Source organism: Bacillus rossius, chromosome 6 (genome assembly GCF_032445375.1).
Source record: "Bacillus rossius redtenbacheri isolate Brsri chromosome 6, Brsri_v3, whole genome shotgun sequence".
NCBI lineage: Eukaryota > Metazoa > Arthropoda > Insecta > Phasmatodea > Bacillidae > Bacillus > Bacillus rossius.
The window spans coordinates 17,220,197-17,242,012 of NC_086334.1; the positions used below are offsets into that span (position 1 = coordinate 17,220,197).

At 36.8% G+C, this 21,816-nt stretch overlaps 3 protein-coding genes across 6 annotated transcripts in view; 2 read left to right on the plus strand and 1 right to left on the minus strand.

Moving 5' to 3' along the window:
* LOC134532728 (polypeptide N-acetylgalactosaminyltransferase 16-like) overlaps positions 1 to 3,569 on the plus strand; it is a 120,848-nt gene extending 117,279 nt beyond the window's left edge. Inside the window, exons 13-14 of the mRNA XM_063369519.1 lie at positions 317 to 545; positions 1,912 to 3,569. Of these exons, the coding sequence (XP_063225589.1) occupies positions 317 to 545; positions 1,912 to 2,085 (403 nt within the window). The 3' untranslated portion in view covers positions 2,086 to 3,569. The remainder of the gene's footprint in view (positions 1 to 316; positions 546 to 1,911) is intronic.
* A 1,651-nt stretch (positions 3,570 to 5,220) lies between these two features.
* LOC134532729 (RNA pseudouridylate synthase domain-containing protein 1-like) lies at positions 5,221 to 8,828 on the minus strand. The gene is made up of 3 exons (XM_063369520.1): positions 8,491 to 8,828; positions 7,085 to 7,611; positions 5,221 to 5,383 (listed from the first exon to the last, which is right to left on the minus strand). Exons 1-3 carry the CDS (start codon positions 8,710 to 8,712, stop codon positions 5,236 to 5,238), a joined length of 897 nt encoding a protein of 298 aa, XP_063225590.1. The 5' UTR covers positions 8,713 to 8,828; the 3' UTR covers positions 5,221 to 5,235.
* A 19-nt stretch (positions 8,829 to 8,847) lies between these two features.
* LOC134532731 (protein Aster-B-like) overlaps positions 8,848 to 21,816 on the plus strand; it is a 39,789-nt gene continuing 26,820 nt past the window's right edge. The window contains exons 1-4 of one of the 4 annotated variants that reach the window (XM_063369526.1): positions 8,848 to 9,292; positions 12,431 to 12,487; positions 18,155 to 18,274; positions 18,968 to 19,106. In XM_063369526.1, the coding sequence (XP_063225596.1) occupies positions 9,252 to 9,292; positions 12,431 to 12,487; positions 18,155 to 18,274; positions 18,968 to 19,106 (357 nt within the window). In that variant the 5' untranslated portion in view covers positions 8,848 to 9,251. The remainder of the gene's footprint in view (positions 9,293 to 12,430; positions 12,488 to 18,154; positions 18,275 to 18,967; positions 19,107 to 21,816) is intronic. The other 3 variants (XM_063369522.1, XM_063369521.1, XM_063369523.1) reach the window with 3 other exon arrangements.

Genomic DNA, 21,816 nt, shown 5'->3' on the forward strand with positions numbered 1-21,816 from the left:
ACCAGTAACATGCTGCGAATGGAAATGGCGTATCTATTTCCCGGTTTTCGGAACCCATGTTTGGCACTGGTGACAGTGTCAGGCATGTAAAAGACCCATCTTTCTCGTAACCAGGATGAAGCCCTAGCGGGATCACATGCCTGGGGGAGTATTGGTGAATTTATGAGGTGTGAACCTAAGTTACATGTTACAGAAACCTACCCCTCTCTTTTAAACCACGAGGGGGCGCCATTTTCAAGTCCGGCCAGGGGCGCCATTTTCAAGTCCGGCCAGGGGCGCCAGTCACCTTAGCTACGCCACCGCCCGCTGGTTGCAGGCTGCCCAACGAGGAGAACACGGCGTTCGGGCAGCTGAGGCAGGGCTCGCAGTGCCTGCAGTCGAGCGGGGAGGGCTCGGAGCCCCACACGGCGACGTGCAGCGACACGCCCGGCTCCCAGCACTCCTGGGCCTACAACAGCCGCTCCGCGCAGGTCCTCAGCGCCAAGCTGTGCCTCACCTTCGACAAGCGCCTCACCACCGAGAAGTGCCGGCACACGCACAACCAGGTTACTCATCCCCTCCCTCTCAACTCATCATCTCTGCAACTAAAAAATATATATAGCTGGAGGTGTACCGAAAAATAATCTAGTCTGTGTATAACCCGTTAAATCAATTCAATTCTTTTGTGTATATTATTTTTAGTGCTACTCTAAGGAGTGTATGTTTCATAAACTTTAGTTAAGCTTTTCAATTCGAATGAAACCAGTGCTGGCAAAGAAATTTTCAAGATGTCAGAATTCATTAAAAATAGATTTTTTTAGACAGGGTGAACACTTAGAAAGCCATAAATGAATCTCCTAGCATTCCCACTACAAGCACTATTAGTTAATTTACAGAAAACACTTTTTTTACTAGGAAGAAAACGAGTACATAACTAGCCCTCAATATTTAGGCAATATAGCTATCACTTTGTTAATCCTTGCATGCTCTATCATTTGCTTAAAATGTAATACATAGGTAATGTATTTATCCAAATTTTTAGTTATTTTAAATACGGAATATTTTGTTGTACCTCCACTACAAAGTTGAACTGATATTTTCTACACATTTGTTATTATTGGTAACAATCTAGCATCCTTGTATAACAATCCCAGTTCTACCAAATAATACGGATTTTCTTTAATTATTACTGATTTGGATATCCTGTTATGGAACTACGATGTGTTATTTATTTATTGCAGAAATATAAAAACATAATGACACTTACTGAATTATCTTACAACAAATATTGCTAGCTCCAAAAGATCATTTAACAGAAAGGGAATTCTTTTACAAAGCACCTCAAATAAATATTAATCCTGAAACTTAAGTACTACCTTACAAATATTAAGATGTTTGCAAAGCTGCATTTTTTTTTAAAACTATTAACTGGAATGTTTAAGTTGTTACTGTATAGGAGTTAGGAGATAATTATTTGTAAACATTGTTTTATTATAGGTATACATGTGATTGCTAAAGGTTGTGCCTGAAAGTTGGTAGCGCTGGTATACGGTCATTACTTTTATTAACTTGTTAATTCCAACAAATGTACCTTTGTTTAAAGTTTAATTTTTGATAAATATTATTGGAACACTGTGTCTCGGCAACAATGAAGCCGTTAGAGATGATGACCCACACTGCACGGAGCAAGGATATTGGCCTATTGCGAGGAGCTATCCCAGTAAACCAGGACCGGGTTTGAAGCCCGGATGGTCCGGAATGTGTTCACGCTTGCAGTGGAAGAGAGAGGATGCCCCGTGTGTGTTACCAGACGAGCCATTAGAGATGATGACCCACACTGCACAGAGCAAGGATGTTGGCCTATTGCGAGGATGGTCCGGCATGTGTTCGCGCTCGCAGCGGAAGAGAGAGGTTGCCCGCGCGTGTTGGCAGACGTGGAGCCGTCACGGGAGGGCGGTGGTGCACCTGGCGACGGGCGCGTGCCTCGAGACGGGCCTCGGCCGCGAGGTGAGGGTGCGGGAGTGCCGTCGTGGCGCCATCGCGCAGCAGTGGGACTTCACGGTGGAGCTACAGTCGCAGGGCGACACCGCCGTCAACATCACGTGACGGCCGCACGCCCCCCCCTCGTCCCCCCCGCGTCGAGGAGGGACGTGCCCACACAAGCCTGGCGCTGACGTACAGAGGAGCTTTCCAGCGGTCGGGCCGAGACGCGAGGATCATCTGACGCATATCTTTGTTTCTCTACAACTCTCTCTGTCCAACTTCTGTCTTCCTCTCTTTCCTCGGGCGGCAGTCACATCTTCAACTGAACACATCTGCATGTGGACGTTCCACACTACGGAAGGCAATTGTGAACCACAGTGGAATCATATGGCTGGGGGATACCAAGCAGCCTCGTGAGCCTACACAGACGTTCCACTTCATGTACCTTCCATCTTCACAATTTTTAAATGGTATTCTCTCACGCCCCGTGACTGCTATCACTTTATCCAAGCTTTTCCATCAAAAATCTAAGATCTCTACTGCAACTCTTGCCTAAGTAACATCTTTTTTTTTTTTCTTAACCTGGCTAGCTACAGTCGAGACTTGGGACTAGGGGAAGTATAATTCCATTTGTTTTTGCCTACCCAACTGTAAAATTCAGCTTTAATCTGTCCCTCCTAGTAAGTTAAAGTTGTGTGTGATGGAATAAATGTTTGGTCAACATTAACCAGTATTCAGCTACAGTTTATTTACTATATGCTAAAGATTTTTAAGACTAACAGTTCTGCCACAAATTACATTTTTGGAACTTCAGGAACTCATCCAACTGTCTGAGGAACACTAAGTACATGGTGGTCGACAATATTTATTATAGGTGCACAGCATTTAGCATTATCTGTGATGTTCCTTTTTCACAATGAATTGTGAATGTGATAAATACAAATTTTAGCTTAAAAATTTTTTTTTAAGAAATACTATGCTGACATGAGACTATTTTATGGCAAAATAATTTTTATTAGTGTTACAGAGATCAGCAGTTATATTATTAATTTTGAGTGTTGTGCAAATATTATTATTAATAGTTATTGAATTTATTATGTTCACTTAAAAAAAAAAAAAAACTACTTCAGAATTATCAAAAGTATGTTGTTATTTTTGAACCTGGTATTCAAAGCCATACTAAACATGTAGCTAGATTTGACAATAAACATTTAAAAATTCATTGCAATTGAAGAATGGAGTTTACTTCTAGCAAGCATAATCATGTCATAGTTACATGAAAAATTGGTATTAGAATATTCATTTGAATTGAATGTTTATTTCCTTATAACTTTCAGTGTCAGATTTGCATTCAAAAATGAATGTTTAGATCTCTGTGATACTGATGTTAAATATTTGTACAACTTAAATTTTGGCAATAACTTTGAAGAAAGTATTATAATATTGTTAATTGTTGTAAATTTTTCTTGTAATATAAATTGTACATAAATTTTGTTGTTTGGAACTATTTTTGTATATATACAGAGCTGTATGTGATCTAAGTACTGTAATGGATGAAAAGAGCCAATAAAATGAGACTGGTTTATAATACTGTAGCTCTACATAAACTTAGAAGTAATTTTATTTGTTATCTTAATCCATACTTGCTTACTTCTTTTTCCATGGTATTGCACAAAGTTTTATCCTTATCATAAAATTTTTTTGGGGAAACTTCGTATATACAGGCCAATTTATATTTACAATTTTAATGAACAAACCATATACATATACATAGGTTACACATTCGCCAATAAAAATACCTTTCCGAATACAAAGACATGAATAAAATACTTTCCTGTTTTTGTAATTAAAAATAACGCCAGATAAAAACATATCTGTGCAAAGGTAGTCATGTGGGATTGAGGCAGAATAATTTTTATGTAAATAGTAAAAGCCAAATATTGAATATTTATCATAAAACTAATACCTATATTGTTTCTACCTAGTTCATAGCATACACCTTTGTGAAATGTTATTACAGAAAACGTATCACATTACTTTGTCCGTGGAAGCATAATCACAAGATGTGAAATTGTTTTGATGGGTGAACTGGCAGTTTTACGTAAAATTACCTGAAGTTTGTAACTTGGCAGAGTAGAGAAATTTTTAAAATATTCTATTTTACTTAGTGGTTAAAAGTATTACCAACACGCTACAACCAGGTGAGGAAACGACGACACTGTTCTCCCACAGGACTGCGTTGGAAGCTGTGTGTGCAGGCCACTCACACTACACTTATGCACCTCCTCAAGAGGGCTTTGTAAGCCGAGGGCCCGACCTTGAGAACGAGAGGTGACCAACCTAACAGACTCCTCTCCCAAGACCAACAAAGCAAAGACGGCCCGTAAACTACAAATGGTTGAAGAACGGTTCCGTCTCTTGCATGTTTGGAGACGGAGAAATGCTGCTACGTTATTCCCTGCTACAGTGAAGTGGTCCAATTTTTCCCCGGCATAGGCACTTCTCCGGCAAGAGCTCCAAGAAGCAAATCACCCCCAGCACTAGTTTCCTCGGCCCGGCTGCGAATGGGGACAGCACCAGCAAGCTTTGTGATTGTCTGGCCACTGTCGGTTACCCCCCCCCCCTTCTAACCTAACCATCGGTCATCGCCCAATGAAACAGATAAGTGTGATAGAATAGGCTGTGGAAAAAATATTAGGAAAACGGATTGCTTCATGAATTTCACAACTGCAGTCATCATTCATAAGCTGAGTTTAATCTGAGCAATTAAAGTAAATCAAACAAAAATATTTATACATGTGTTAGTCTTAGTATGCACATATAATATAAACAAATCTATTAACAAGTCCGTAAGTACATCTAATAAATTTAATATGGATACAAAATCAACAATGCAAAATCATATCAGTTGCCAAGACATACAAGCTTGTAAATAATCAGGCACAATCCCTCCATATTAATATACATACTATATGTACCGTATTTAATATAGCATACTATGTTTACTACTATAAAAGTTTCTTTGGCTTGAACATAAAAAAAAATTAATTTTACAGGCACAATGGTCTCATCAAAAATGTGTATTTACAAACATACATAATTTAAACGTACATAATTAAAAGTTTTCAGAAAAATTAAATAGTAAATTGTGAAATGAAAGCATTAGTCCTTTCTCGTATGTATATATTACTAAAATATATTTGGTTTATTTTGAAACTGCAGCATATTCACAAAGATAAAAATATCAACAAAAATTAATGTGAAATGGCACATTCATTCATCACCGCTATCAAGTTTTTCAAAACTGGTGTCCATAGTGTTCACTGTTTCAATTGGAATCCACAAGTTTCTTGGGTCATGACTTGTGAAAGAATCATCCGTCCTGATGTCTAGTGGTTCAGACTTAATAGGCAGCACCAACCTAACAGAATTATCACCATTACATCACATACAATAAAGATGTCTTACGTATACAGTTAGAACAGGACACACTTCTAACATCAAACCAGGGATTTCTCTCCACATGTTTACTATCACTCTGTCCTAAACGCACAAATAGCCCACTCGCAGACCATCTACACAAACCAAGCATTTACCAAACAAGGTGTACATTCGTAGACCATTTTATGTTCCTTGTCTTACAAGCAATCATCCCCAATATTGTTCCCATGGTTTCTGAACAGATGGTACACAAAAGAATAACCAAATATTGTAGTAGAAGAATATAGGAAACTCAAGTCTTTTAACATGGTGAACACTGGCGACACCTGACTGCAATGATCCTAGCGACTTGTCCTGAAGAACGCCAGCAAAATTCAAATTTCCGTGTATTATACTGGGCAATATCGGCACAGATTTTCTCTTTTGAAAACTTGCTGTCATAGCTAAATGAATTTACTGTCCATATATTTGTGTTAAAACAGTGTATTCATAATAAAAACAAGATTTAACTTTAAACATGATGACAAAATGACTAGTATCATAGAACTTAGAACAATGAAACATACTTAACTTCAAACCTGAATTTTTGTAAATAGTTTATTTCATAAATAATACCATGAGACATAATTGAAGTGTTAATTTCTTAGAATAGGTGCTCATCTGCAAAAAAAATAGACTACTCCGAAAAACAATGCTATTTAGCAGTCATCAAACAGATTGAGAGGAACTCAAAAAGTTGTACTAAAATATTTGGAATAACATAAAAAAACTCTAACATGTAAAATTTACCTACTATTTGACTAACTGAAAGCTATCAGATTTTTAAGACACCTTCCTAAGTGGAACTTGAAAATGTTAAGGTCATTGAGTATAGACTAATATTTAATAGTTGCAAACTGTAAGATTAAAAAAATTAAAGTTCAGAGCCTTGCAAATACAAACAATCAGTTTACTAAAGACAGTTTCCGCTCAGCTTTGCACGGCTCAGTGACCACATGGTTGGTGTCTGCTGTAGATTTGTTCTGTACCAACTGTGATATCCACTTGACAAACTTGCAAGTGTTGAAATTTATATTGAAGATCTCAGGCATTAAATCTCCAAATGTTATGTGAATGAACGATAGTGTGATGTTCCATCATGCATAAGTACAAGGCTGAATTTTGATATTACTAGAAATTTTTCCCTACAAAAGAAAATGTTATAATTAGAGCTGTTCCGATACCTGATACTGATATCGGATAACGGACTGTATTCAGTTCTCCGCCGAACACAAGGTATCAGCACAGGTATAAGTAGAATTGGTGAGGGGGGAGGGGGGGGGAAATAACTGCACATATTTCTTTTTCAAATATTAGCTTTGTTTGTTTGTTGATTGTAACAGACCACAGATCTTATATTTGTTGCCAGATCATGTCAATAAACTTGTATATTTTTAAAAGTCAAATCTTAGTATCTACCGGTTAAAATGTACACAAGATTAATGTTTTACCTTACAAATATTTTCTAGTGTGTTAGATTTATTTATATTAGATTTTAATAATAAAATTATGATATTTACCAACAAATAAGTGAAAAAATTTATTTTTAATCATACTTTTTTTTTAGGAAGTGTGGCCAGTTGTTATAAATGTTGGTTGTGGTAGAAGTACCAGTAGTGGCGTCGACAGGGGAAGGACTCACCTGAGAGCGTGCAGGAACATCCTGTAGGGAGCGACGTCCGTGCGGTCGCTGTAGGTGTAGTCGCCCACGATGGTGTGGCCCGCGCTGGCGCAGTGCACGCGCAGCTGGTGGCGCCGCCCGGTGATGGGCCTCAGGAGCAGCTTGGTGGCCGGCGCCCCGTCGTACAGTCCGCGCTGCGCCACCACGGCGCGCGTGCTCGCCGGCCGGGGGGACTCGCAGTGGGGGCTGGACGCCACACACATCCGGTGGCTGCCCGACCCCCCTCCCTCGCGGCCGTCCGCCCCGATCGCCTCGTCCATCCGCGCGCTCTCCCAGGCCACGTGGCCGCGCACCAACGCCACGTAGTACTTCCTGGCCCGCCGCGCGCTGAAGCACGCCGTGGCGTCCGAGCACGCCCGCTTGTTCAGGGCGACGCAGATCACGCCACTCGTCGCGTAGTCCAGCCGGTGCACGAAGTAGAAGTCGTGTTTCAGGCTGTGATTCACCAGCTCCGGGTAAACACTGTGTAGTTGTGTTTGCAAGCTCACCTGGGAAAAAAATTATTTTACAAAATATTAACCATAAACACGTGTATTGTAACATTTCCTACGTCACAGCAAGGATTGGGAATATAATTTTTTCAATTTCGATAAGTAGTTCCGAATTGAAATTTTATGCCGGTATCTTATGGTTTGCCGCTTAAGTGGCTAACAAAATGAAATTAGGCCTTCTATGTTTGGCTAATAAGAAAGAGCCACAACCGGGCTCGTAAACCACCCCAAATAACTTTCACATTTTACAGTTTAGGAAGATTTTATATGATATGCACTGTCTTAAAGAGTGTATCTCTAAAGTCAGACAATGAGCATTTGTCTGCAACTCTTTTCTATTATGCGATTGCAATTGGTATCCAAAAATTTCAAACTTGACATCTTGTTCAAAATTTATAACCACTACCCAATGGAACTCTTCTGCCCTGATAATTACTTTCCCTATAGCTCTTTTTTTATACTAGAGTACTTATTCTAGGGTTTTCTTTCCCCCCCAAACAGCAAATGCACTTTTATAAATTTTTGCTTTTTTATTACTCCACAAAAGAAGCTATTCTAAGCTATTTTTTTTTAATGTTTTTTGTCAGGTCAGTTAACATTTATTATGTATCACGTAGCCTATTCATTATGTATTTATTAAATAGTTTTTAAATGTAACTGCCATAACATCAACCAATTAAATGGTAAACTACTTTAAAATATCCCAATGCATTTTTACAGAATTAGGAAATAAGATGTTTTTTCCTGATGCATCCCTCCCCTTGAAAACTACTGTCAAAATAACAAGCCAAAAGACAGAAAAACATGTATGCAATAATGCAATACAATATCTCGATTCTAAAAATAATAAGTTGAAAAAATAACTAAATCAATTACCTCTACAGAAGGGTCATCAGAATTTATTACAACATCGTAATCCTTATTCACGACGATGAAATTCGTGCTTTTGTGTAGAATATTTAATATTTTTCTGTCAGAGTCAACAGAAGCATGTTTTGCTTTGCTAGTCAAGGTCTTTAAAAACGGACTCAATTTATCCCATAAAATACGAATATATGACAGGATAAACATAAATACAACGTCACTGATGTAATTCATTGAATGCTTATATTTACTACTACGCGGCACAATATTTTACTTATACATTTATAGTAATACCACTACGAATTCCTCGTGTCAATGCTTTAATGTTTACATTCGCTAGTCTTGCTAACAGTTGAAGAACGAAAACATAATATTTTAAAATCAAAATTCCGTGAAAGGGAGGCAATGTTTGTAGTAACCTAATAACTAAGTGAAAACGTCTGAATAACAAAAATATAAAACAGATAAAGAGCCTTATATTAGTTTTAGTACGTATATCGTTAAGTCAAATATTATCCTGTGAATATTTCCCCTTTAGTCGCTCGGAGAAATTTAAGGTGGTGCTTTTTTTTTTTCGGGCCTGCTAATGACGTTTATTGTGTATTATCTCAGCTGCTCAGTGTTCGGTATATCCGCAAGTTGTTTGTCATAGTGTATCTGTTTATCTTTAACTGTTTGTTTTAGAGAACGTACTTTTTGAAGAATTAATGGAAGAGATGATAATAAAGTGTGACTAGGACTTAGGGTCCTAAGTTATTTTTTACCATTCTATTATGAAGGACGGAGAAAGCCATATTTCTGCTGCAGGTTTAATGTAAGTTTTAAAGAATAAACAAGTTTATTATTCTTACCAAGTTGTAACCTGTTTAATATTTTTTGTGAAAAAAAAAAGTTATCACTGTGATGTTAGTGTGTTACTTAACGTAGCATGCACAAAAGGCACACTGTTTTATAGTACTTAGATACTGGAAAGGGTAGGAGGTACGGGAGGCAGGTTATTACACGTAAGTAGTGGTAATGCTACAGAACAACCTGGGATGGGGAAGCAGGTACAACGGGGGGTAAAGGTGAGGATGGTGCTGGGGTTGATTGGCAGGACATTGAAGGGAACGAGAAGGAAGGTTAAGGCAAAGGCATATTTCACCTGGGTAAGGTAGATGATGGAGTATGTTGCAGCGATTTGGGACCCATATCTAGCAACATAGATAAGAGAATTGGAGAAGTTACAGCGCAGGGCAGCGAGATGGGTAATGGGTATGAGGAGGAGAAGGCTTCGGGAAGAGGTCAAGAGAGACAGATCATCAGTGATGATTAAGAAGTTGGGTTGGGAAACTACTGAGGAGGAGGCTGGTATAAAAACTGACGAGAACAGAAAGTGGACATAGTGGGACAGGGATGGTGTGAACAGGGCAGGAGTGGAATGGGCTTGAGGGGGAGATATTGGAAGTGCAAAGGACCTACAGAAAAAAGCTAAAAGAAATAGAATGGTTAAGTAGAGGGATGACTCCTTACCACTGGGTGAAAGCCCAATTGTACTTGTATATTTAATCTACTCTAATATAAAACAATTTCTTAAGAATTTTTAATACTGTAAGTACCTACCTAATATAACCTTGTGGGCTTTGTGTGCCAATTTGTATGATAAAATGACAGTAATTACTTCCTAAAACAGTGATGTGTGCTATAAAGCTGGGAAAACTATAGATTAAAAAAAAACTTAGTTCTATCAGAATTAATGCTAAGTAAGAGCGTATTTATTTCAAAATAAAGTATTCATATTTAAGAAATTACCCTAACCTATGAATTTTTTATGGGATAATAGTAGTTAGATTTCAGTTCTCTTTAACAATTGCTAAGATGTTTTTTACCAGTACTTTTAAGACTACTTTGGTGGCACTGATACTGTCATACATGGAAGGTGTTGTGGATATTAAGCTTCACATCCATGTACATACAGTAGAACCCCATTAACCTGGATCAACTGGGGCCAATCTGAATTAATGCAAATCCGGGTTATCCAGAGAATGAGGGAATAATGATAAAAAAAAAAAACATGTACTTATGTACTTACCATAAATATTTTTAATGGAGTTAAAAATTATTATCAGCACACCTTCACCTAAAAACACATAATATGTATTTACACTGTACACAATATAGGCACAAACTAGTTGGTAGTAAAAAGGCAGAGAGATTTTGCTGCCTCAGTTTTGTGTATCACTTATGAGCAGCGCAATCTCGCATCTGCTTTAGCATTAGAAGCTCATTTGGCAATGTTTCGGCTAGACTCGGAAAATCCTCAATTTATCTATGTTGCTGCTGCTTCTGTTTGGGTCATAACCATAGCTGGTTCATCAACACTGTCTGAATCCTCTTCATTTTCATTTTCAGTAACGCTGCATAATTCAATAAAATCTTCCTTTGTGATCGCTTTATATCCTTATGTCATTGTCAGTTTACAACCAATTGTCAATGTCTTCTTCATCTACATTGGAACTGCCATCAATATTTTTAAAAAGGCTATAAAATCTTCCACACTTGTTTTTTCTTCTTAAATTTTGTTTTCTGGCAAGTCACACACACCGGGCCACAACTTTTTCCATGACTTTATCAAAGTTTCTCCACCAAACTGGTTCCAAACTTCCACAATCATATAAATAACAGTCTTTACGTTAGAAGATTTTAGCATCTCTACCACACCATGCTCTCCTTCGCCCTCTAACAGTTAACTTAGCATTTGCATTTTGTACACTTTTTTTTAATTGTTTCTAAAACTCCATGGTCCATCGGTTGAACGAAAGACATTACATTAGTAAAAACTTCACTGAAATGTCATCTTTGACTTGTTCATTGACAGACGGATGCGAAGGTGCCTTGTAAATCAGCAAAACTGCCTTGTTGGGAAGGCCATGTTCGTAAAATATTTTTTTACGGACGGCACAAAATTCTTGAAAAATATTTTTGTTAAAGTCACTCACCATCCAAGCACTTTTTTGTGAGTGTAAACGACAAGCAATGAGTCTCTTGTCACATTTTTCAATGCACTGGGGCTTTTAGACTTCCTTATTATAAGGAGAGGAATCTTGTACTTACCTGATGCATTACTGCAAGCCATTATGATGCAAGCCATTACCCTTTTGCTGAATCTTCTAATTTTGAGGCTAGCATTTTACTCAGCACATCCGGTGAAATAAACCGGATTCATCATCATTGTAAACTTGATCTGCATTCAGTTCTTCCTTTTTAAAGAAGTCTTCAAACTCATTTTGAATTTTTCTGCCACTTCAACATTACCTGACAAGCTTTCTTCAGTGCTTGTAAGTTGACACACACTATGCTGGATTTCCATCTGTCCAACAACCTCTGGCTAGCTGTAAAACCCAGGTCTCCAAGGGACAACTGTTTGTTCAAACTGAGTGCTTTCTGTTGGATGATGGGTCCATAAATCGGCAAACCATGCTCTCTTTCAGCACAAAACCAGACAAACAATGCTTTATGCAGAGTTTCTAGTTTAGCAGTTTTTTCTTTACACCGATTATTCAAACTGTCCTCAGAAATTGTTTTCAAACAAAAGTTTTCAATGCGTTTTCTGTTATTTTTCCAATCAGATATAGTCAGTGTTCCAACTCCAAACTCAGCTGCAATGTTCTTTAACGATTCTTCCTCTGAATTATTTAATTTTGGTAGATTTTGTAAAAAAAAATTCTGAATACTTCTTATTATTTTTACATTTGTATTATGTATTATTTTATATTTAAAAAAACCACTGTATTTTGTATAACTTGGTGGTTTCACAAATATAATTGCTTGATTTTTTTTTCTATAAAATGTTAGAGAAAGATAGTTGTTTAACTGTTACCTAATTTGTTATGTTTAGTTTATTTTGATTTTTTTTATTTTGATTTTTTTGACTAATGTTAGATGTTATGTTATGTTTGTTTCTTTTTTTAAGTTCCGATCCTGAGCAGTACTGTGTTGAGGAAGAAGCTCAAGAAGTGACTGAGCAAAGGTAGTTTGTTTTACGTTTTTTCCCTTATCCTGTGTCAAGTTTGAGTGCTGTAACACAGCCAAACCTTTAAAGATTTATTTTTATTCGTAATGTAGGAAAGTAAAGCAAATAAAATTTCAGAATTGTTTAAAAGTTCTTGGGGAAACGTTTTGTAGCTATCCCATTCGTATTCATTGTGAATCTTCAATGATTTGTACATAGGTAGCTAGTCAAGAGATTCGAAGAGGAACCAATGTAACTGGACTGAAATACTTGGGTTTGATAACATAAACGATCCTGGGTTCTATAAACATAAAAAAAAAAAAAAAAACAGGAAAACCTTGAAAATGACTGATGGGTACTGTAAAGTGAAGGACATAACAAGAAATTTGTGAAATTTATTACATTGCGACAAAATATGTGATGCAGGGTACGGAACTTGCAAGTTCTGATGTGCTTTAAATAGCCTACTTTTCATGTGATTCCTTACACCCACAATGCAACGGTTTCCATTATTCATCCTTTGCCCTGTTTATAAATTTTGTACCGTCTTTGGGTCCTTCATTTTAATCTTTTTTTTTTGTTTGTTTCTTTAAGCAAAATCACATGATTAATTTAAACATGCATATGCACATAAATACTTAGGCCAGCGTATATACAACCTCATGTTAGCTCCAAAGAAAAAACTTGCAAACCTTTTAAGCTCTCCTTGCTTTAAGCATAATTATGATGTCCATTCAAAAAATATTTTGCTTATGACTTTCTCTGAATGCCAGAAAATAAATACACAAACATTGAAAGTTGTGTGACCAACCTAGTCAAAAAAAATCAAGGAAAATTGTTACTACGAGTTCGGATAACCCAGTAAAGTGAAGAAATTCAGAGTCCCAAGTTTGGAGTGACTGTGTGTTTTTGCCCGCATCGCTCGCTGCTGAGTCACAGCCGGCAGTGATGGTCTCTGGTCGTGGGGTAAATAGAGCACGAACTGAGGCAAGTGAAAGCCGCTCGCTGGTGTGCTGTTGCTGCAATGTGCCAATTACGTGTTTTAAAAGAGTGTCTAATTGATGTTTCAAAAATTATATCTATCAACTAATTATAAAATTTATTTTGGTCAAGTTTCATTTCAAGTTTCGAATCTCATTTAAGAAGTTTTTCAAAATTCTTAGAAATTTAGACTTAGTAACAGGGAAAACATATTTAAAGGGTAATATTGTATGTATTCATAGATCAAGTGCTAATTTTTTTTAAATATATTATACGGAAAATTCCCCTTTCCCCCGTTCTTTTCAAATCCTAAAATATTCTAAAAATATATCATTCTCACCAACGGAGGAAAGAATTTGAAAGCAAACAGCAGGCAAAGGTGTTCTATAAAAACTATTTCTTCTGTATTAATAGTGATTATTTAGATATTTCTAATGTACCAGCTAAATTAAAACTTTTTTTTCCTTCATGCAAAATTTTTGCTGATTACTTTTTTTTTCAATGGTTTATTGATGCAAAATTATACATCCATTACTTACCAATATTAAAAACACCAGCTCAGCAACTTATTTTTAAAAAAAATCATTTTTAGATCAATTTCTAAGAAAGACTACCTATTGTAGCCATTACAGTTTATATTTTTATATATCTAAATCACAGTTTTATTGTCATGATAACTGCTGTTATTTTGTACAAATCACTTCCAAACTTATACATAAAATATAATAATGGAAAATCTCGGTCAAGTTTGTTAATGGGTAAAATTCTACCAAAGGGATGGAAATGAGTTTTTTTTTTTTTTTTTTAACAGAAAAATTGCTATAACTCCCATAATATGACGAATATCGCATCCGTTTGAATGTATTATAACTCTTAGGAATAATACCGAAAATATTGGTCTAAATAAAATATTAATATGATCAAACATAACTGCAAGGGGTGGAAAAAGCAAGAGTTGGAGAACAAAAAAATCATTATTCCGTTAGTAGTAAGCAATCCATCGAATTATTCAAATTGTTTGTTAATCTAATAATAACTCTTACCACAAAGGGTGGAGAAAACCATGGGTTACAATAAAATAATAAAATGCCTATACCATTTACACTATCAAATCAGTTCTTATTTATTTTTAACTTTCTTAATATTGTCTAAAAGTATATATTTATGTAACCAACCATTACTGCAAGGGGTGGGAATAACATGACAAAAAAAATTGTAATATTTTTAGTAGGTATACTATCAAATCTGTTATAGTTTTTTTTGGTAAATATTCTAAACATTATCTCAAATCTTTAACTGAAACAGTTTTCAGTGAAACAAGCTATTACCATAAAAACAAGGGTTGAAATAAAAAAATAAAAAAATTCTTTACTATCAAATATGTTTGAATTTATTTCAAATCATCTTAATATTATCTAAAGAAAATTTTTATAAGAATACATATTAGTGTAAGGGATAAAAATAATGTTAGAAGGTCAAAGAAATTCATAACTTACTTAGTAGGTTGATATGAAATTCGTTCTAAGCTATTCAATGCTGGATGAATTGAGTTAAAAACATTCAAATCATTTTCCCTGCATGGAATCTGAGTAAATGTTTTATCGATCATTTTGGAATATTGGAGAAGATGTAGGATGTCATTTAAAGCTAGTTCTTAAAATGTGCCAGAAATTTATAGACTTTTCCAGAACATTTCCAGAAGATATAGGTACTTTGAAATCTACCTACGCCTGTAGGCTATGCCGAAAGGGACTTTTTCTTATTGTACACTCTGATAAATTAGTGTACGATGTAATGATTTTGTATTATTTAGCAATACAATAATTCTAACACTTAATTCACATTTCACAAATAAAAACATATAAATTTTGACAAATATTAATTAATAACATTTACCTAAGTAAATATCCATGGATGTTTTCATAACAAAGCTTTCTTATGCAATAATCTTTAATAACACCTATTGCCTATTTATTTCTTTATTAAATATAACTGGTATGTATCATATACCTATACTGCATTGAGATTGGTATATCCTATGCTCTTTTTATTTACTGTAAGTGACATTAGTTTACATTGCTGTGTTCACAAATCAAAAGAAAAATATTAAAAAATCTCTTTTTTTTAATGAAATTACAAATCAGTTAATAAAAAGCCTTTAGTTAATATCAATTAAATTACAGTGCACAGAATAATTGCTATGCTGCAAAAACTAAAGACAAAACAATTAAATATCAGTGGCCAAAGAATTTTGTTACATTACATACCTGTAATGAGTATGAAACAGTATAGATATGGAAGCTCAAAGTTGAACATTATTTCTCAAAAATTACCCAAAGAAATGATGTATAAATTAAATTAAATTTTATGTTAGAATTTGTTCTAAAGATTAATAAGAGCTTTATATAAATAACTGCAGTAGATTTTAAATTGTAAGTAAATAAAATTATACAATTAAGAAAGTCATATTTTCTCTCTTTCCCAAAATTGTGTGTGTGTGTGTCTATTATATATATATATATATATATATATATATATATATATATATATATATATATAATATAAACAAAATCTGTAAAGGAATTTAGTATAAATTGGAAAGTTGCAGATACAATTTCCCTTGCAACTGTCGTGTAACTGCAGCCTAACTTGAGTATTTCAGAGGTGTCCATAGTTCCAACGGTACAGTGTGAATGTGTGAATCACAATATTACTTTCGTTCTTGTTTCTGGGCTTGTATAAGGGTAATATAGTAGTAAAGTGCAAACTAGAATCCAAGGATTAAAATTATCGCATAGCCGATATTTATAGTAGCCACATCGTAAAGTTTACGGTTTGCCTCCCAGAGAACTAGTCTGGAGACATTGATCGCAGACGTTTATTGCATTTTCAACGGAGTATCGCGTGATTTGGAGATCCCAAATGTCAATGTGGCAGTAGCCTAGACAGCAATTTCAGGTTCAGCAGGGTGTGCAGTACTGGAGTTTAGCTGTGGTTAGTGTTTGGTATGAATTGAGTAAGTAGCTTACAGCACAAGAGAGTACAAGTGTTTATGTTGTAACCAGTATGAACTGCATTTTTTTATATTTTTTATAAAAGCAAGTAAAAAAAATTATATCCTTTAGTTAATGATATTGGAAAAGTTTGAGTGGTTTTAAGTTTGAGTTCAGAATTAATTAAAAGATTTTTCAATTAATAATGATTATTTTAGTAATAAATAGGTACTCTTAAAGTTACTCATGAGTTAATAAAATCAACAGTATTTTTCTCACTTGAAACAAATAACCAACCTTTTTTAATTTTGTGAGTTTTAAATATTTGCAGTTGCTAAGTATTGATAAAATTAAAATGAAGTCATTGTGGATTCTTCAACATTGAGCAATATTAATGTTAGTAAAATCCATTCCTCTTTCTAAAAATATTGTAAAATCTCTGAAAAAATTTTTGTATTTATGATTACTACTAGCATCTGGGCTAACTCCAAACTAGCTACACTTATCAATGTTTTCCTTCAAATCCAGTTGAGTGAGAGGTGAAACCACATAATTTATTAGAACATCCATTTTCGTATCTGCATTTGTATATGTTTTTGTAATTTTAGAGTCCCCAAATATTTCCACAAACAGTTTGCTGGTACATGTCATGGAATTGTGCGAATGGTGATGTTTCAGAGCGTGGAAAGCAAATGTAGCCTCTGCTGCAGCTAATTTCCTCTCTTTAGATTTGTTTTTGATGAAAAGTTTATCTGGAGGAGGAATATGCCCCAGCTAATATATATTTTGCATTACCACTGTGGTCCTCTATGTCACTTCTTCCTTTACATGCAATCAAAAAGTTGCAACTGTAAAACAATATTTGTAATTTTTTAAAAAGAATAAAGTAATATTTATTTTGATATAAACAGTTTTAAACATAACTTATGATAAACTTACTTGCATAACTGCCACTATGTTTCATATTCTTAGCATCTTCCATTAGCTATATAATAAATTTCATGCGCTACAACATGAAAAAAAAAAATTAAATTGAATATAAAATGGCAGAAAAAATTGTTTATTATTATTGGTTTTGGGATATTTTTTTTCCTTCATAGTTCATATATATTTATGGGTACGTAATTCTTGTGAGTTGAAAGAAGATATCAATGAATAGCATTGCCTGTAAAGCACAACAGTATCAAATAAGAAATACTTGTGGTTGGCCAATCATGGGGAAGCGCATGACAGAAGCATGATGAGTGCTCCGTCGTAGCCAATGTTGACACACTGCCTGCTGTTCTCTCTTCCCGCTTGCTATCCACGCTGCAAGGTAAATGTAGTGTTTTACCTCGTACGGCTACGCACCGAGGCTCAAGAAGACGTAAGTTGTACTTGTACTGTCTAGTTGCTTAAAAATTCACGACCTTTGCCGAATAACTCCTCACCGGACATCGACGGTGAGGTCGGGACCCGTCCTTGCCTAGTAGGAGGGATGTGGCCTAACTACACAGAACACCTGGTACAGCATGGGGCATATGTCAGAGTCTTACCTGAAGCACACCAATGTAAAACTAGCCTTCTCAAGCGGCTAGTGAATATTTTCACTGTGTGATACCCAGCAATTCTGATACAAAACTAATTAGGAGCTGGTGCAGCACGACGCGAGACTGCGATGTTTCGGCATGGAGCGGTGTCGGAACCAGAGCGGTCGACGGTGATGTTGCAGGCGGAAGTCTGTGGAGAACCTGCTGTTGTCCAGTCACGAGTTGATTGGCAGCAGCATCAGCTCGATGACCCTGCCGACAACCCCATGTCCATCAGGCCATCCCAACAGCTTGGATCCCAGGTCGGTAGTTCCACGTGTGCGTCATCACTGAAGCTGCGGAGAGAATCTCAGTTTCACTCCGTTTCACGTTGTTTTCCATTCAGTGAACTTTTTGATTACAGTTGAATAGGCAATGGTTACTAGCTGTGAATTTATGTACTTCTGTTTCGTCAGATGTGAACAGGTCTCGTTGCAGAAGCGCGTGTACTAACTGAGGGTGAAAATAACTGTGATACTTGTAACTGTCAGTTGTTAATTGCCCCACCTATCTGGCCGCACACACGGTGTATAGTGTTTCAGAAGAAGAAAAAAAATATTAAATTTTAAAATTGCCCAAGTTATCCGAGTGTCCTAGTGGGGCTCGGTTTACAAAAAAAGTATTTAAGAATATGGTGAGCATGGATGAGTAATCTTTTTGTTTGTGTGTTTTTTTTATATATATAGGAGCGTAAAAATGGCTAGAGCAATTGTTTTTCAGAATAATTTTTAGACATGAAACATCGGGTAAATATTCTTGAAAGCACTCAAGGGTCTTGCATTACATCTTTATCTTCATTTCCCCACCATATAATTTTATGGTTACCGCTCAGATATCATGATGCATGACTTGCGCTTGATACTGCACTAGAAGCACCAGCAAGGATCACGCTTATCATCCCGCCTCATCAACACAAACACATCCCTGACTGGGCGGGACCCTCAATGTCACTTCAGATCTAGTCCGAGCTCCAGCCCGCAGGCGAGCCCACGGCCCTCCCCGAGACAGCAGCACAAGAGGGACAGCTCTCGTGGGGACATCTCCGTGGGCAGCTACAAGGAAGCGTCCCTTCTCGAGAGGCCCGAGTCTGCAGAGGTGAGTTGTGTGGTCTTGCATCACTGTTCTCCTGTTTGTGGTCATGACACAGTGGTGCAAGTCAGGAATTTTGCAGATACATATACATTTAAAGTACCAATTAATAATTTTAACATTTCAAAGGTGAAATGTAGCTAACTCAAAGCTCAAAATGTTTTGACTTACACCACTATGTTATGGGGCCCCTCAAACAGTACCAGCCTGTCACCAGGGCTTCAGTTAATTTTCAAAGGGTGAGTCTCATCAAGTTGGTACTTTGGCAAACAAAATGGAATTTCACATATTCAGTTTCCAACAGTCACGAACCCAAAGAGTGCCTCTTCCAGAAAAGCTTTTTGCTGCTCCATTGTATTGACATGCTCTGCCTTCTTCCCCGGTGATGGTCGAATCGCGGGTTCGAGTCCCGTGCGCCAGCTTACTAGCGGTGCACTGTTTCTCAGAGGGTAGGTGGGGGCCACATTGCAGCAGGGAACCCCCGAGTTATTGGCCACTCGGGACGCCATGAGAAATAACGGTAGACACAGTTTGTATGACGTTTCTTTACTGCACAAAACCACTCTGTACACGGTGCTGTTTGCGGAACTGGCCCTTCACGTCTGAGTGTCGCAGCACGTTCCAACACACTGATTGCCCACGGTACTAGTTTCTTACTGATGGTGGCATGTATGATGGAATTGAGTACTACACCAAAACTTACCTCACTGATTAACATGATAGGAAATGTGGTTCTTAATGAAGACGCAAATGTTACACCCAGATAATTATGATACAAGAGACGAGCTGTTCACATGAAATACGTTACACAAGTCCGTGGTGCCACGTGCACCATTTATGCCAACACAATAATACCTAGTAAGCTTGGGCAGAGGGCCCCTGAAGGTATGCATCCTGCAGTATCACTACATGCCCGCCTGGCAAAATGCCAAGTGAAATTAATGGCGAGAAAAATAGTTTGCACGTTTAGCACGAGCGCATCCAGCCTCTGTGCCGAGATAGAGACAACTGAGCTTGCTCCGCGAAGTGCGCGGGAAACAAGAGACAGTCCAGTCCAATTGCATGAATGAAAGTGCACGGTGAATAACAAATGACTTAACTAAAGAAACATTTTAAAAACTACAAAACTTGTTACAAATACATCCGATAAGTAAATAAACAGATAGATTTATATCCAGCGGATGCACACAACAGTGTCACATGATAGTCGCGCGGGCAGCTATATCTAAATCGACTGCGGGGCGTTCTTTCCGCTGCACTGCACGCGTTATTTACAGTGACACTGCCCACACGGCCCCGGAGGAACGGCAATGGGACAAAATGGCCTGTGCGAGTCGGGTGAACATGGTGGTAGTCGTCAGTATGTCTCCACACTGTTCATTTTTACAATTCTCTGTATTTTTCTGGGAACAATAGAGTCTTATCTTGGGATGATCAAACTCAAATACAAGTTTAGCTATGGGAGATAGCAAGTTTCATTGAATCCATGATTGTCATTGGCTATTTGTATTTCTATTTGCAGTTCAGCATTTACCATGTTTTGAATACTTAGTGGAGGCTTCTTATTTTCTGTTACTAATTGGCATTATTTTTATTACATGTTAAGAATTTATCTTTTGTCTTCCTTTGACTTAAAAACGTTAGCATGGCAAAACAGACAATATTATTAGTTAATATGCAGAAAACAATTGTTTGGACGTACTTTTGCAGTGTACTAATGTACTTTATATTAGTTAACATAGGACTAATTCTGAGCTCTGTATACTTCAAGCACAGTTCAAAATCTTGTTTTGGCTACTTACTTCAGTAGATGAGGCAGGCAAATTGGTGGGTTTTTTTTTGGTGCATGCGTAATCTCTGTTGTGTGTGCGACGGAGTAGGTGTGTGTTATCTCTAGTACTGTTACGTTTACAGTGAAGTCACTAAGCTGCATGTGTTCACGAGCCATGCGAGCTCTGTGGAGTTAGTGTCATCCATTGCTTTCACTCTGTGATAACTAGAGGGGAGGCCTATCTTATCAGTTCAGCTCAGATAGCTTTGCAGCGGTCAACAATTACACATTGATGGATGCAATCAAAACTGAGTTGTTCTTGCCAGGTTGGCTGCCAATAGAACAAGTTGCACAGGTGAATCGCTCTGTCATGAAGTTTCTGTCATACTAACCAGTTTTAAAAGAAACTGTCTGTGAAAAATGTGATTTCTTTTAGAACTTCAGTAGAAAAGCATATTAATGCAGGTATCTTTACAGGCATTTTTTTTAATGTGTTTGTTTTCATCTAAATTTATGTGCTTTTTGTATGAAGGTGAGAACTCTTATAATGTTCATACCCTTTATTTAGTACAGTATAGTAATGCATTTAAGGGGCCCTCCTACCTGGGTGTGAAGGGCTTCAGAAGAAACCACGCAATTTTAAAACTGCTCAAGATATCCGAGGGGTGAGTGTTTACGAAAAGCATTTAAAAATGTGCTGAGGGCGGATGGGTTGTTCTTTTTCCATATTTAGTTTAGAAACTTGATTTTTAGGAGAGTAAAAATAGTTAAAACATTAAAACGCAAGTTCACAGAATAATATTTAGACATGGAACACCCAGGAAAGATTCTCGAAATCACACAAGGGCCTTGCATTACACATTTTTCCGCCGTCTAATATTATGGTTACCGCAGATTTCATAGCTGTCCTATACATGACGAGAAGACTGCACGCCAATTCAGAGC

Excerpts from the sequence above, each read along its gene's own strand:
- LOC134532729 (XM_063369520.1), bottom strand. The coding sequence starts at position 8,712 with ATGAATTACATCAGTGACGTTGTATTTATGTTTATCCTGTCATATATT. Across the intron at positions 7,612-8,490 it reads CTGATGACCCTTCTGTAGAG|GTGAGCTTGCAAACACAACT; the intron begins GTAATTGATTTA and ends TTTTTTTCCCAG. Across the intron at positions 5,384-7,084 it reads ATGTTCCTGCACGCTCTCAG|GTTGGTGCTGCCTATTAAGT; the intron begins GTGAGTCCTTCC and ends TAATTCTGTTAG.